This window comes from Ctenopharyngodon idella, chromosome 2 (assembly GCF_019924925.1).
Source record: "Ctenopharyngodon idella isolate HZGC_01 chromosome 2, HZGC01, whole genome shotgun sequence".
NCBI lineage: Eukaryota > Metazoa > Chordata > Actinopteri > Cypriniformes > Xenocyprididae > Ctenopharyngodon > Ctenopharyngodon idella.
In genome coordinates, this window is record NC_067221.1 from 16931109 (window position 1) to 16948581 (window position 17473).

Sequence of the window (17473 nt, forward strand, 5' to 3'; positions counted from 1 at the left end):
GTGACGCGATGACTTTACAGGTCGGCGATTGGCTCTTATTTTGAAGGCGGGATTTATTCCGCCATATTGAGCGTTACACTTTCTCCCATTCAAAACAATACGAGTGACATGTCTTGTGTTATTCTATAGTCTTTGCTCTTTGGCCATTTTCAGTTATCCGGGAGTAACGTGTGGTGACGCGCAGCTTCAGAAATCTACGGGTGACGTCACGGACACTATGTCCATATTTTTTTAGTCTATGTGCTGAACAAACAAGTCTGATCCATGGAGGCCCCACCTCGCAGCTTACAGGACTTAAAGGCACACCTTCAGGGGTCAGGGCTGTTTTGGCAGCTAAAGAGGGACCAACACAATATTAGCAAGGTGGTCATAATGTTATGCCTGATCGTGTATAGTATATCACGGCAATTCGTACATATTTTACGAGGTGGCTAATTCGTACAAATTCATACGACCTCACTCGTACGAATTCATACGTTTTTTGCTAAATCGTACGTATTTTACGAGTTGACAAATTCGTATGAATTCATACGAATGACCTACCCCAAACCCCGCCCCTAAACCTACCCGTCAGTGGGGTTTAGACAAAACGTACAAATTCGTACAAGTGGGGTCGTATGAATTCATACGAATTAGCCACCTCGTAAAATACGTACGAATTGGTCGTGAGACAGCGTTGTATATGCAGCAATAAAACACGTAAAAAAGTCCTTTTAAATGGTTAATCTTGTCTAGCTATGAGTATATTTTAAAACTCTGTTCTCCTTTATTGCAGAATTAAGCTGCAGGAGTCACCTTGGTCTTTCCAGGAGGTGCCCACCCCTCGAGAACACATCAGTCTAGCTATGTATCAAACCTCAAAGCAGCTGCAGACAGACAGCTCAGAGACTGTCTTTATACCGCAAGCCAACATGTGTCAACCATAGAAAAAGTGAGAAAAAAATCAGTAACTATGCCCCAATGAGCAGTTATCTTTCTCGTTATCCTATGTATATACAATGGGCAGATTTTTCAACACTAAGATGAAGAAGGGATGAAATATGAACTACACAAGGGATAATGTACAGTCAGCCAGTCATTTTTGCAAAATGAACCTTGTCAGAATGAGTTTTATTTTGTGTAAAGTACAGTTGATTGTAGATTGTCCCGCTTATTACTGTTCAAATATTGATCTGATTTGAAATTATTATATAATTGTTCATGCAGGCATATCTTAAAGCTTCCGCTAATAAACTACAAAATACAAAACAATGAACAAGGGAAAAAAATGCAACAATATTATTGCATTGGAACAAATGGAATATATATATTTTTTCTCATTGTATTTTTATATCAATATGGTACAACCCTATTCAAATCAATGTAATAAACTAGTTACGTCAAAAGTAATCTAAAAGTAATCAAAAAGTAGTCTGATTATATTACATAAATGTGTAATGTAATGGATCACATTACTGTAACTACAATTTTAGTCATGTAATTTGGAATCAGTAATGGACTACAACTTGTAAGTAATCTACCCAGCACTGAATCCCAGCTATTGAATAAGATAAAAGTCCTGATGGTGTTTCACAGTGTGCTGAATAAATAGTCTCCTCTGACACCTGTTTGATTTCAAGAGCTGTGCTGAGGTCACACATGTGCGAGCGCAGGACATTTGGTTCCCTCAACAGGTCTTCACTAATGGCCTGGTTGCCTTTGATTACCATTCATGTTGTAGTGGCCTCGGAAAAGCACAAAAAAGTTTTTGAATTAAAAGAGACTGTGTGAATAAAAGAGTGAGAAAAGCAGAGAGAAAGAAGCCGCCGCACGCTGAGACACTGACCCAGCAGGTTGCATTGTACATCGCCTGAATCACTCTAACACATTAACTCTGGGCACGTTTGTGTCTGGCAGCTGGCCACAGCTGCTGCCTGCTAGAGCTCTGAATGAACGGTGTTCCCAACAGGAGTGGGACGCCAGACACATACACACAGGCACACAACACACCCACTAAAAACACACACACACAAAAACAGAACATTTACGAACAGACGTTATTCATGAGCTGGAGCGGCTCACCAGTCATTATTCAGGCAGGAGCTGTCTCAATAAAGGCAAATAAGCTTTGCTGATTTATTTTGGACACTTAGGCACATCAAACATGAGGAGGCAGGAAAGCCAAAGATAATGGACTTTCTGCTCGTAGAACATTTGGCTATAAATCCATTTTCATTTTCATATTACGACCACTGCTGTTCTCAGAGTAAAGCTTTGTATATTGTGTGCTGTATTTAGTGTAATCAACATGGTATTATTGTACCCGTCAATACCCAAGAAAGAATACAAAATAAGATTTTTTAAATAATTAATAGGCAGGATGAACACAGACAAGATTCAAGCCTCTGCCAGAAGTTTGTGTCCTGTGAAATGAGCTAACTGTAAAATATACAAGCCATGACTAAATAGAAAATGTAATGATGATTAAACAAGTTCCAGATCTGGATAAGAGCAGTGACTCACAGAGGACAAATAAACATTTTTGTCATGTGTAGTTGCTCATCATTTGAGCATTTCTCCTCCTCTAAATCTGTCATCCTCCGTTTCGTTCAATCTGTTTGTCTATATTGCCTCTGATCATTGTGCTGAAGTTAACTAAATATTCATAAGCATATTTCTTTTTGGTTGTTAGTGGTTACTTTACAGGCATAATAAGTGAACGGATATCCTTAACAATTAAATGAAGTACTTTCTGTTCATCAAAAAAAAAAATCCTGAAAAAAGTATCACGGTTTCCACAGAAATATTAAGCAGCAAATCAGCACATTAGAATAATTTCTGAAGGATCATGTGACACTGAAGTCTGGAGTAATGATGCTGAAAATTCAGCTTTGCCATCACAGGAATAAAATACATTTTAAATATATTAACATAGAAAACAGTCATTTTAAATTGTAGTAATATTTCACAATTTGTTTTGCTGTATTTTTGATTAAATTAATGCAGCCTTCGTGAGCTTAAGAAACTTCTTTGAAAAACATTAAAAAATCTTACTGACCCCAAACTTCTGAATGGTAGTGTATCTTTGAGCAAGGTGCATCGATGTGAGACGAATGGTAAAATAACACACTAATACAGCCTCATCACATAGCAGATCCATTGAAAACAACGGTATTTTTCAGTATTCTACAACAGTATTCTGATGTTTAGAATATCTGCTGAATATCACAGCCTTGATGTTCAGACTAAAAGTGTGATATTGATTCCTTAGAACATTTCAATAAACAACTTAATACTGAGTAACTATTTATAATTTTAGACACAATATTGCCAGTCTCTATCTACTGGTGTAACTATTCAAAGAAATACCGTAGATTGTGAATGTAGTCATGAGACCAAGAAGGTTGCTTTAGCTGTGACTATTCATACACAATGGAATTAAGTTGTCTTATTGCTTTTATAAAACAGTTACTACATATTAAAATATTAAACAGCATTTTTATTAAAACTTTAAGTAAGCAAATTCACTCTACTGAGTACATTAGGCCTCATATAGATTTATCGCACTGGCTCAAGGAGAAAGACTTCTGAGAGTTGAATCTTTGAGGACATTGAAAATCACTTATAATGAAGTGATCAAGTACCTTTGAAGTTTGGAAGGAATGAATAATGCAATAAAGGCATTTCAAGGCAATAATTCACAAGTAGCTGTTAGGACCTTTGATGTGACATCCTTCTGTATTAAACTTCAGCATTCTGATTACTAGGACCGTGTGGCGTACATTGATTCTCCTTTTAGAGTGTTCAAACAGCACAAGAGGATGATAGGGGCTTTTGGCTCATCATGCCATAGTGCTAACTAGAAGTACTTTTTCCATGAGCAACAACAGTTGGCTATATTGATCTGGTCTTCTTAACATTACATAAGTTATACCTTAAGCTGTACCTTAACATTAATTTGTGTTTACATTAACGTTCTTAGCTAAGTATACCTTCTGTAAGTCGTACGTTCATAAGGTTGGTCTGGACCTGTCTTAGCTATACCTTATCACTGTTGACAGTTCACTCTGCTAATGGCCACCACTGTGCTAAAAGCTTCTTTACATCTCAGTCTATACGAATATAATTCTGAAGTTGTAATACACCCATTGTTCAATTAGGCTAACTGAAGTGTTTTCATGCAAAGAAAAAAATTGTCATTACACTGATGGTTGTTAGCTTTTTTAGTTATATTATCCAAAGGTACATCAGCTGGCAAACCATTAGGCAGTAAAGGCTTAGGAGTATATTTAAAGGGAATGATTGTGGTGGGGAGTTTGGTCAAACTATGGCAGCGATACAGCAAATAGTTGTGCTAAATCAAAGACGGTGTTGTCTGCGGAGCCATTTAGTGTGTGGGCACTATTTTGTGCACTCTTTCTGTCTTTTTTCTCCGCCATAGTACTGCAGCTGTTGATTATGTTTCACATGTTGCACTTTTATTGAGTAGGTCATCTAATAACAGAAATTAGTGATGCGGCTGCTGGGCAATCAACCCTGGTTGTGGAGTAAATGAATACACTATGGCAAATATGATAATATAAATGACCCTTTCAAAGGCCAGTGAAGGCATACTGCCAGTTAATGTAGCGGGTTGAGGCATGATACGTTTGGGCATGAGGTTTGCTGGGTTCATGCACTCATTTCCAAATTATATAAAATTTAGATTATTTTTTATAAGAGCCCATGAGTCCTGATTAATTCAACTATTTCTGTAGTGCTTCTTTTATAAAGAACATCACTTTCTCATATAATGCAGTGAAGCAGCCCCTGCATAGAGTGAATAATCGATTCTCGAGCCATCAATATCAACCAATTCAGCACCACTGCCATGGTCAGTACCTGTATACCTTAAGCAACATTTTAAGGTATAGTTCGGGGAATACGCCTATAGAAAAGGTATACCTTTAGTTAAGGTATACTAAGTCTACGAAGTCTCTAAAGGTATACCTTAACAAAAGGTATACCTTTAGAGACTTCGTAGCGTGCTAAGAGACAACGTTATTGTCTCTTAACAGTTAGTTCATGCGTTCATAACCTCGAGGCTAGATTATTGTAATGCTTTACTGGGTGGTTGCCCTGCATACCTAATAAACAAACTCCAGCTGGTCCAAAACGCAGCAGCTAGAGTTCTTACTAGAACCAGGAAGTATGACCATATTAGCCCGTTTTTTTCAATACTTCAATGGTTCCTTTTTTAAACATCATATAAAATTTAAAATCTTGCTAATTACTTACAAAGCACTAAATGGTTTAGCACCTCAGTACTTGAGCGAGCTCTTAACACACTATAGTCTTTCACGTCTATTGCGATCTCAAAATTCTGGCCAGTTGATAATACCTAGAATATCAAAATCAACTGCAGATGGTAGATCCTTTTCCTATTTAGCACCTAAACTTTGGAACAATCTTCCTAGCATTGTTCAGGAAGCAGACACACTCTGTCAGTTTAAATCTAGAGTAAAAACAAAATCTCTTTAACCTGGCATACACATAACATTATCTACATGTAAATTATTAGGCTGCATAAATTAGGTCAGCCAGAACCGGGAACACTTCCCATAACACCTGGTGTACTCGCTACATCATAAGAAGAATGGAGTCTACGCTAATATTAGTATCTCTCCGTTTATCCCGAGGTTTACCGTAGTCTGCCAGATCCAGGCCATATCCAGATGAGATGAAGGACCTGCTCCTAGACACGACGACAACGCAGCCCTGAAGTGTTAACTAAGCTATCCCCTGCGAAGGCCTCCTTCCCTTTCCTTTCCCTATGCATAGATAAAACATTATCGAAATGATTTCAGTTCACATGGATCTTCGGAAATGACTAATGATTCTGTATTATGCAGACCAGACAAGTAATTTGGCGATGTCACTTTGTGAAGAAAGACTAAGCGTCTGCGCACATACACATTCAAATGCGCATACCTATAGACTAAACATGTAAATGAACGGCAAAAACACATTAAAAGTCTTCTGTTTTCAGTTAAAAATGTGTCATTTAAGCGGCCCCTAAGTTAATAATTAACGATTTTTACAATGGAAGTGATTCAATCAAAAACTTACTTTAGCTTGATAACAACTTTTTCTTAAAGCTGCTGTAGAGCCGAACCTCTCCATGCAGGATGGCAGTTGCATTTCTGCCACCCCTAACCAAAGCTCAAAAAAAAAAAAAAAAATTTTTTACAGTGGGTGTAGAAATAAATGAAGACCCATTTTTAAATAGTTTTATTCACTGATGAATGCCATATTACAATGAATGGTCTAGAAGAATGGATTTCTGGATGGTTGGTGAATGGCCACCCTGTTCCAACAAGACTGTGCAGCTGTGCAGATAAACCTCACTCCCCTGATGTCATGAGGCGCACTGGCGACTGACGCTAGAGACTGCGGTCTTTAGTGTCCTTGTTAGCGGGCCTGCCTCCCATGATAGGGACGTTGGTTAAAGTCCCGCTCGGAGCGGGAGAGTAGAACAGGAGGGGTTACACTGTCGGGTGTTGATTTGGGCTGGAATATTGGGAAGTGAGATGGAAGGTTCCTTTAGGGTCTCTGAGGGTCTGTATCTTTAGCAAGATATGTGGAGTTTGACTGCTTTACTTATTTCAAGTGTTTTATTGCATGTTTGTAGTTAAATGTTTGCTTTCAGTTTTTTGTCATTATAAGTTACAAAACGGGTAGCACGAATCACATCACTCTGAGCACATCAATGTGTGTGTGTTTTTTTTTTTTAATTTTTAGAAGAAGGATGACCTCAAATTATTCAAATTCAATTACACCCCAAATCATCAATCAAAGAGCAGAAAGCAAAATTGAAAAACCAAAAGCTGATCCAATGCCAGGTCCTTGAATGTATGTCTGTAATTAAATTACTGTTAGTTATTCCAAGTACAGTTTAAATTTAGAGTGGCTGTGTATACTGTACTGACTCCTGATTGATGACCACCATCATCAAAGCCCTGACCCCTTTTCAGACACATATGAAGTGGTATACAGGGTTCCCAACCATCACACTTTCCAGTCGTTCATAAGTATTTTAAAAAATAATTTTATTGAGATTACTGTGGAGAATTTTCATTTGTATGTACCAATTGGGAATTAAAATATTTAACTTGTGTAAAGAAGTCTTGTAACATTCCATTACATTTAAATTCCTGGAAATGATGGTAAATTTCCCTGATATTTCCAGGGTATTATATTATAAATATTTCCAATATAAAGGTAAAGTGTTGTTGATGTTAAAATACTTACACCATCTGTGGGTCGATTCCGTGAAAAGTAAGTAAACACTGTGCATCTCAGCAATCTGCAATCAGCGACAAACTGATCCTTGACAGGATGCAACAATATTACAGTAATATTAATACTGAAGTTTTGGGATATTTTTTAATGCTAACAATAAATGAAACGCAAGATGGTGCCAGTTGCCTTTGAAACAAGAAACAGCTTTGCCATGGACAACTGTGAATATGTCTGACTACTAATTGCAGCGAATGACCAATCAGAATCACATATTATAGAGAGCCATGTAATAAACTACATTTAGTAGTTCAATTATCATGCTTAATTTAAAAACAGTTATTATTCCCTTACTAATAATAGATTTAATTTATATTTTAATCAGTAAATGTTCTGTCACATAAAATACGAATCTACTTTGCATATTTGCATAATATAAATCATAATTTATTTGTGGATTCATTTAAAAGTTCATTTAGTTTCTTAAATGTTCATGATCCTTTTCTCTTTTTTTTTCTTTCTTTCTTTTTTTTTAATATCAGTTGGTGTTTTAAAAGTAACTAAGACATTAAAAGCAACAATAAAGTTTCCTTGTACTATAAAACCTTAAAAGTAAAACTGGACTATAGTTAAGCAGATTGCTTAATGTTTTAAAATTATGAAATCATAAATGAGGGGAACCAAGATTAACCATTATATTTTTGCTTTTAAAGATCAAGATGACAAAGAACTTTATTTTTATACTGTACTTTCTGAGTGATATACAGGGATAGTCTGGCCCTTTTCTCTTTACTGTATTTGGATTTCTGTAGCCTTTTGTAATTTTGTCCTCTTTCTGAAAATAAAATAAAAACACCTCCTTTGAACCAATTGTTTCCATAACCTATTGTGATGTTTATTCTAGTGAAATGGCTTCTCGAACAAAAAATATAGGGCTAGACTTGATTTCGTCCATCAGGAATTGATTGGGTCACTGGATAATTGTGGTTCCCCTTTTTGAATGGGAACTCACATTGCAAACCCTAGAGGGCGCTATGGGGAATGCCTCTGACATGACTGGTGTCTGAAGCATGAGTCTAAACACGACAATGAACTTGACATTGGCAGCTGACAGCCTATGACATCACTATTGGTGTGACCGTGATTATAAAAGGACACCTGTGAAATACATCATCCACTTGTTTTCTGAGCACTCTCAGCACGCCTATCCCACATATGATAAGCTGTTAGAGGTTATGTCCCGTGCCACAGAAAGATTAGATCTGCCGTAGAAGCATGAGAAGCACGAGTGCATTCGTAGTTGCTTGGATGAATGCTTTTTGTCAGGACATGACCGCCCCACCCATTCTCCCAGATCTTCACGCTGAGATGGAGAGATCTTGGGGAAAGCCATATTCAGCCCACATCCATCATCAGCTGTGAGCCTCCTTGGATTTCGGCCTGAATAGAGAACGTAGTAAGGCCTCCTCTCTTTTAGAGTTATCCTGTTGAGGCCTCCATTCTTGAGAAGCTCCGGTCTATGACAATATTCCCTTAAAGGTATTGGGAATACCAAACTCTTGAGCTTTGCCTAGCTCGGGCTCTGACCGCATGGAATTAATCGCAATGCTGGTGTGTACCTTAGGGATGGGGACTCCTTTGAGTCTTCGACTTATGTCAGCCAATAAGGCACTCATCCCTTCAGCATGGTAGGGGTTGAACGACTTTAGATTTTTTAAAGTCGACATTTATGTGATGAAAGTCGAGTCGATTAGTCGCTGATGACATCATTACTGGACAAATAAACCTGAACCTCAAGCTAAGACTGGAACACGGGTCGCTTGTGCACAGCTATGGCATATGACAGCGCTGCCCACAAGGCTATTGCTCCTACATAACAGCTTATTTTTACCAGCTCTTTTGTCTTTGTTATATTTCTCACAGATTTCTGCTCAGATACAGGTAAAGTAGCACAGTAAAGACTACATTTATATGAATGCATTAGTGAGAGAATGATTGCGTGTGAATTAATTCTACCTGGCAGCATCTCTCTACTAATAATGAAGCTGTGGGTTTTAGTTACTGAGAAATATATGCTAGAACTTTTCAGTTTCTAAGCTATTTTATTGATAAGTCACAGAATAGTGTTGCCGATACATTTCTGCGCTACTGAATGATTCTGTGCATGCACGTGATGTGGCAACAGAGCATAAAATTGGACTTCAAAGATTTCTTATCCTGTTGTGCCCTCTATAGGCCATGACCAGCGACTAGTCGACGCCAACCACTACAGCATGGAGGACTGGTTATTTTGTCCCCCATAGCGCGCTCCAGGGGATGCAGTGCGAGTTCCCATTCGTAAGGGAACCTCTCAGGTTACAAATGTAACCATGGTTCCCTGAGAAGGGTAACGAGACACTGCGTTCCTTTGCCATGCTTCAGGTATTCCTGTGCACGTCTCCTTCAGACAAGAAGTGGATGACGTGTTTCACAGGTGCCCATTTATACTCACGGTTGCACCAGTAATGATGTCGTAAGTTCATTGTCGTGTTTAGACTCATGCTTCAGACACCAGTCATGCCGGAGGCATTGCCCATAGCGCCTTGTAGGAGACGCAGTGTCTCTTTCTCCTTCTCAGGGAACAATTGTTACAAGCGTAACCTGAGACATTTGTCCCACCCTTATGTCAGTATACACATCATCAGAGAAAAGATGTCGCTGCTAGATGGAGGGGAAGTTAGTTTGAATTAAGATTACGAGGACACATGAATTAAAAAAATAATGATGTGCATGGATAAATCATTAATAATAAATACTGCGATATTCAATAAAAAAACAAATTGTCAATTTTGATTTCCTGGTGACAAACATCCAATGTATGCAGGTGCTCATAGCCTTGTGTTGCTCATCAGGTGAATTACCACAGCCAGTTTCCGCTCCAGCGGGTGAATAATCACTTCTGCATGAACTGTTCAACTATAGCACCATGGCAACATCAGCTATTAAAGAAACAGCAAATCTCTCTTCTAAATTTCAGCTTTATAACATCATTCTGTGAGACTGAAACTAAAAGATTTAGTGGATGATCAACAAGACATGCTTCATAAATCAAACATGCTTTACATCCAATGACATTATGGCTTAAATGGTGTGATTGAGTGACTGGTTTTGAACTAAACTGATCAGTCTTTGTTGTTTTGAGCAAAACTGAAACAGTAGATTATCTACTTGAAATGTAATCGATCATTTATTCCAAGTTTTACATAAATTATAAGTATGTTACACAGACGTGTAAATTCTGAGTCTATTGTCATATATTTGAAGGGTTTTCAGGGACACAGACAGAACCGTAAAACAATGGATGCAAAAGAAAGATAAAGCAATCAAAACAGCTTAAGCATTACAGAACCACACAACCTGAACACATTTTACCACAGAAACTTTAAATATGAAGACAAATGAAGAATGCAATGAGCTTTTGCACATACAGCACAGGAAAAAAATCCATGACTGAGTGAATCACACAGATATGATTCATACAAAGAGTAAACAATTATCACTTTCAATACAATACTGTCCAGAATCCGCATTTAATACTGATGAAAAGCACCTCAAAATAGTTGTTTCTGTTTTATATCTAAAGGGGTTAATCATAGCAATCACAAAATAACCAAACAAAAGTTTAACAAATAGTCTTTTTTTATTTTAAAAATCCCTGTCTCAAATATATAAACTTGATTCTCTAACCAAGGCTCTGTATGTACAGGGTTGAACATCTTTGAATTGGATACGTCTTTTAAGAGATTGAGGTATACTGTCAAGAAATTCAATCTGACATCAAGTTACTTTTCATCAAGTTTCTTTAGCATCGTAGAGTCACCGAGAGTCACATCATTGCTACCACTTGAGAACAAAAGAAAGCTATTGGAAATCTGCAGACCTCAGGAAGACAGTGAGATAACTCACGTTCAGGTAATCCTTCACTACTTTAGACATGCCCGTATATTCCTGGATAAAATGGAAACACTGAGTGCTTAAAATTGGTCGATATTTACAAAATGGATACTTTATAATTACAAATTTGGATGGTTTGTAATGCTGACTTTATTTTATAGTTGGCAGGGACACTTTAATGATTGACATCTTGTGAAAAAAATCTGTTGCACTGTTGGTTTTTAAACATGAAAAAACAAAACAAAAACAAAAAAAATAGCGAGAGAAACTCTTTGTGGTTATCAATATTTCATCAAATCAATTTTGATACACATGCAAGACTTAAAGGCAATTGAGAAAGAACAGTATTGTACAAAATAATAATTACAGTATTACCAAAAAATGCACTTTCAATAGCACCTTAAGTGTTTGGGTGTTTACAACAAGAGCACACCACTGTGGTTGTCTTTCTCTGAGCAGCACCTGGAGGAGGATCCATAAAAGGATACAGGGAAAATGAGTTGGAGCGGGATTGGGAAAAGATTGGATAGGAGTATGGGGAAGGACTGAGATCAAGCATGAATGGTGCTGGGATTAAGTTTGGAATGGGACAAAACAATTCAAGGATTAAGACTTCAAGTGGAGAAAAAATGAGTTTGGAAATGGGAAAAGAATCCTACAGGCTCTAGGCTGGGTAGAGTGGTGAGATGATAAAGGAATGGGTCCTCCTCTTTCTCCTGAAAGTGCGCCATTGTCCACCAGGTAGTTCATGTCCTCTTTCTCTGTTTTATTCCAATTGCAGGTTTTCAGTCGTGTGACTGGGATCCCACCGGGGCGATGAATATTCCATTTCAGATTACACAGTGCGGGTGCTGGTGTGTGTGTTTGTGGCGCAAGGAGGGGGCGGGTTGGGGGTCTCTTGGCTGGCCACACTCCTTGACCTTTGCCATAAAGGTAGAGGGGGGTGTCCTTTAGCCAAGAAAGCAGACAGGGCCTACTTCAAATCCAAACCTTTGACTGGATTCCCCAAAGTCATTCAACATGACATCGATGATGGGCACCTGGTCGATGCGAGGAGTGTTAATTTCCATCACAGATTTAGAATATCCCTGCTTCAGCTGAAACAGAAAGAGACAAATTGTATGTTATTACTGCAAACTGTTTTAAGCAGCATTGTACAACCTGTGGCAGAGACAGAAGGGTGTCCGGGGTGGCACTAGACACCACCCAACATCTGACTGGCCACCCCAGGTGCCACGGTAAAAATTGAATTCTCGTCCGGTGTGCATTATAGTCTATTTGGAGGAAGTTTAAGGTTTACCATCAGGATTAGTTTTCCTGAACAACTTTTACGAATGTCACTATGTAAACATTATCTTTTGTTCCATTAACAGACATAATTAGGAGAAATAAGAGTTTGAAATTTAGCCTAACAAAGCCTACTTTTTTTTTTTTTACATCAGTGCTTGTAATACATGCAGTGCAGTCACGGTGTCGTAAGTCATAGTCAGTGTCGTAGAAAGTTTAGTTAAAGGGGGGTAATGTGAAATAAACCTTTGGACCACAGCCACATTGAAGAACTAAAACTATTAAAAATCATTTTCGATTTTTCGTTTTTTTTTTTTTTTTTTTGGCAACTAACTGATATAAAAATAAATTAAAAGCACATAAAAATTGCTTAAAATAAAATAAAGACTGAAAACATAAAAAAGGTCATCCAAAATATTAATAAATACTATAATAAGATATACTGTAAAGTGTAAATAATAGTAAAACAACACTGCTTCACTTTTACAACAGTATTCTTGCTCATGTTATATTGCTTGATTAACATATACAGTAAGGAAACATGATATATCGGTACCATTTTGGTTATCGACTGATATTAGAGATTTTTTTTTTTTTTTTTTTTTTTACATTTATCAGTATCGGCCAAAAGACCTGAACCAGAGAAACAAGCACACAGTCATATTTAGAATTTTGTCGTTTTGAACTTTCGTTTTTGCGGTAGCTCTGTATATTACTATGGCATTGTTGTTGAAGAGTAATTAGGCGGTGAAGTGGACTTACTTATTGTAGAGTTAACTAAATTTATTGTAGAGTTATCATGAGCATTGTAATGTTTGAAGCAGATGTCATAAATGTCAGTAGACTGATTTTTGAAGATTTTGGTTCATTCATAAGGCTACATATTAAGGTCTATATTGGATATTTAATTGTACATCATCTTCTATTTTTACATTAAGATTACCTTTGCCATCGTGTAATGTTCACTTAAAAGTTATTCTTTAATTTTTTTTTGTAATTTAATCAAAATGTTAAAAGTAATCTTTTCATACTGTACAAGGTTGTGATGCAAAAATTCACTTTTAGCATTTAAAGCGACAGACTTTGGCTAATTTATTAGTTAATTAGTAAATTTGTTTATTTTTTTCAGACAAAATAGTACAGAATTTTAGTTATTTAAAATCAAAATAATTATTGGTTTATCTTATCATCCAAATTTTTAATAAGGGAGCATCCCTAATATACAGCATGACCAGCAAACAGATCAACAGCACTCTTACCGAGCAGCCATCTGAAAGAACCTTGATGAAGGGGTTGTTGTCATAGGACATTTCCTCATCATTAGAGCCCAGGAAGCGCAGCGCCTTGTCATAGTTGTCAGCCTTGGCGTCATACCAGGCCACAGACTGATGGCATATGTATGTGAAGTTCTGCCGGGCAGAAGAGCTGAGCAACTTGAGGAATGTCATCTGGACTGAGTTTATCGAGCCCTCCTCAATATCCACATAAGACAGCTGTGACAAAAGGAATACGGGGATGAAACATCTGACTGAAAGAAGAACTTTCAATTTTTTATTTAGTATTATAGGGATGAAAATCGATGGAGATTTTCTGGTACCTTTCTCCAATTAACAATTGTTTTAGTACTTTTTAGAAAGCATCTTTAAATAATTAGTTCTAATATAAAAATACTGGAGCTGCACGATTTTGAATTAACTGAGAATCACAATTGTTTTGTTTCAAATGCAGATCATGATTCTCCCACTATTCTGAACAAAATGTTAATTGCTGCAGTCTATTTAAAATGTTTAATAAATCTGAATTATTTAATAAAAAACTCGGTTCGAATGAATGATTCAATGACTTACTCCTAAATACTTGTTTCATTACTGGATATATCAGCGTTTTTAAACAAATCTCTTTAATGAATGATTCAATGACAAATACCTAGTGGCATAAAAGATGTAATGATATAATCATTATTTGAAGCACCAAGTTACTTTCAAAAGGTGATTTGCTCTATTTTGTTCGAACTATCACCTTATATCCCAGTTCTTCTGTGATAAGAATAACACAGAAATAACGATACTGTGTGGTTGAAAAGACTGCGAAGCTGTTTCATACCTACACATGATACATGCTCTCTCTGCAGATTTGAATGTTCCAGTGTGATTTTGTCAAAGGTTTAATAGACACAAGTGAATCGTTGTCATTTAGAATCTAGATCACGTGAGTGTTTGAATTGAGATTGTGATTTTTTAACGATTAGCCGCCCAGCTCAAAAAAAAAGAAAAAGAAAAAAAAATCCCAGTGCAACAAAACGTGTGTTTTAGTAAGTTAATAATCATTCAAACTGGTCTAGTAAGCGAGTCAAACTAACGACATGAATTTGAAACTGTCTTTCATTTGCCAACTCGTTCATTTGCTAATCAAATCACTGTGAAGTTGCCATTCAGTTTGCATTGGACGTTCAGTTAACAGAACTATGATTTATGAAAATAATTAATTTCCAGAATTTAAAAAACAAAACAAAACGAAAAACTGAAACATTCTGTATAAAAAAACAGTTCTCGATTCCCAACCCTAAACTACTTTCACCTTTCAAGCAAGAGAGACATTCACAACCAAATTGTTGAGCTTTGATTCAAAGTTTATGAAATTTATAATGGAAGAGAAAAATGGGCACTTACGATTTTTCCACGCTTGAATTCACTGAACCAAGATCCTGGGGACTCCTTTGGCCAGTTTGATATTCTAACCTGGAATAAATGGAAACTGTGATCAAATAATTCACTAAGATAATACAGTTCTTTATTTTTGATTTATATTACTACCAATCATGAGATTTAGTAGAGACGAGTTCCTCTCACCCCTGAGGATTTCTTATCAGGGTAAATGCAAGTTTCTCCTCCTGCAGTGAAGTTACAGTACACTTTAAAGGCGTCTCCTATGCATCCCATATTTGGATCGATCCAGTATTGTCCTATAGTCAAAAACATGTGTGTTAAAATTCTCTAGGTTTTTTTTTTTTTTTTTGCCCCAATTAAAGAAGTTTTCTCCATGCCTCTATTCCTCTTTATCTGTTTTATATTTGATTATTAAGCCTAGTTTACTTCAAACAGACTTAACTGACTCTTGTGTATGCCATAAAATCAAAAAAAAAAAGTTGATAATTCTGCCTTATCTTTGCTAAAGTAAACACATAACTTTCTCTCACCATCAGGAAAGTCTGGTTGGCTGAGCTGCAGGTCTTTGCAGGTTCTGGCGGGGTTATCCTCGGTTCCCAGTGGGAACTTCATGCGTTCAATGTCCTGCTTGAGGTTGTTGAGGGATCCAAACACATCCTCCATTCCCTCCATACCATAATCTATCATTCCCGCTGCTTCATCATCCTGCATGTCGGGTGACCTCCTCGATTTTTTACTTGTCTGGATGGGGAGGGGCTGGATGATGTCACCGGCTGGGCCCTAGTGATAGATAATCAAAAACAAATCACTGACAGTTCTGTAGGGTCAGCTTCAATCCCACTGGAGACATAAGCATGTCAATTTGATTTTCAGCAGAGCTCTCAATACAATTTGATTTATTTCATGCAATATAATATTTTTCTTACAGGAGGACCTGGTGGTCCTATCAAGCCAGGCTCTCCCTTCTGGCCAGCTGCACCCTTGGGAAACAGAAACACAGTTAGTTTAAAAAGGAAAAAATATGAACCACCTCATTAACCATGTGTAATGGAGAGGTTCAGCACTTACAGTTGATCCTTTGGATCCCTTCTGTCCTTGTGTGCCCTGAAGATAGAGACACAAAGAAATGTGTTAACGTGGTCAAATGTACAAAAGAAAACAATTACCATGTTTATATGCACAATGGAAACATGCATTATCCTGACTGCCAAAACCAGATTAAAGGCACACTATGTAAATTTACGCCACTAGAGGTCACCTATTCAAAACAAAGGCGTAGCTTGATGGCGTGGAGGAGTTGTCGCCTTTACCTCACAGCCGGTGGAAAAGAATCGGGACACGACTCGGGCAGAAGTCATGTTCATGTATGAGATTATTAACGTTACTATGAAGCAGAGCAGGGCCAAGTGATGTTGGAGCTGAACGAGGCCGCTGGAGCGATTGCTAATGAGAGACGAGCGCGAGAGACGAGTGCGACACACGGCTCGAGAGCAGCTGAACGTTTATTATGCCAAAGTCGCCGCTTCCGCTTCTTCCGGTCAAGCGTATGTGGGGTAAAGCAGCGCTGTTTATCACATTAGATACATTTAAGTGTGTTGAAAATGATGTTATAATGTTATAACAGCTGCTATGAGACACTTGTTGCACACTGTAGTAAGCTAGATCTATATTAGAATATCATATTAATAAATGCTGGATGACTTGTGTTGATAAATGGTGTGCAATTAATTTTAAAACATACTGCATTACTGTTACTAAAAATAAAGCTGCATCTGATTATGCTATGTTAGCCACTTGCAGTCACGGAAAATCAAGAAAACGAGATTCAAACAATAAGACTAAACGTGTTGAGCTATATAACAATAATTAGTTTTCTGTCTATAAATGTAACCAAACAGTTGTTCCCTTGTCTAATAAAACATGTCTTTGGTGTTTCCATGGTTTCTACAAAATAAAACCAGAAATTGAGGGTAACGCAGGTATGACGTCACTGATAGGCGATGCATGGACATGGTCCGTGTCCTGGTGAAAATTGCTTATTTCTCTGGATTGAAACATTCATGGAAACATCTGGGATAATTTAAGTACACAAGTCAACAAAATATATAACATTGTTCTAGTGGTTATTGGGTATTTTAATCAAAAAGGTACATATTGTGCCTTTAAGATTCTTAAAATCCAACAATGGTTCATGTCTGTTTTGTGTCACAACACACTTCTTTTAATGAATGTAAAAACATTCATATAATCTAAAAAGAGTTCATAAAATAATTCATAAAAATATTAAATTACTGACAAAAATAACTAAAATGCAGTGGTATAAATGGCAA

General features: G+C 37.1%; 1 protein-coding gene across 1 annotated transcript in view; it reads right to left on the minus strand.

Annotated features, from left to right (window-relative positions):
* Positions 1-10456: 10456 nt before the first annotated feature.
* col11a1b (collagen, type XI, alpha 1b) overlaps positions 10457-17473 on the minus strand; it is a 90694-nt gene continuing 83677 nt past the window's right edge. Inside the window, exons 61-67 of the mRNA XM_051874830.1 lie at positions 16212-16247; positions 16070-16123; positions 15674-15923; positions 15327-15439; positions 15147-15215; positions 13737-13970; positions 10457-12287 (exon numbers count right to left, since the gene is read on the minus strand). Coding sequence (XP_051730790.1) covers positions 12141-12287; positions 13737-13970; positions 15147-15215; positions 15327-15439; positions 15674-15923; positions 16070-16123; positions 16212-16247 — 903 coding nt within the window. The 3' untranslated portion in view covers positions 10457-12140. The remainder of the gene's footprint in view (positions 12288-13736; positions 13971-15146; positions 15216-15326; positions 15440-15673; positions 15924-16069; positions 16124-16211; positions 16248-17473) is intronic.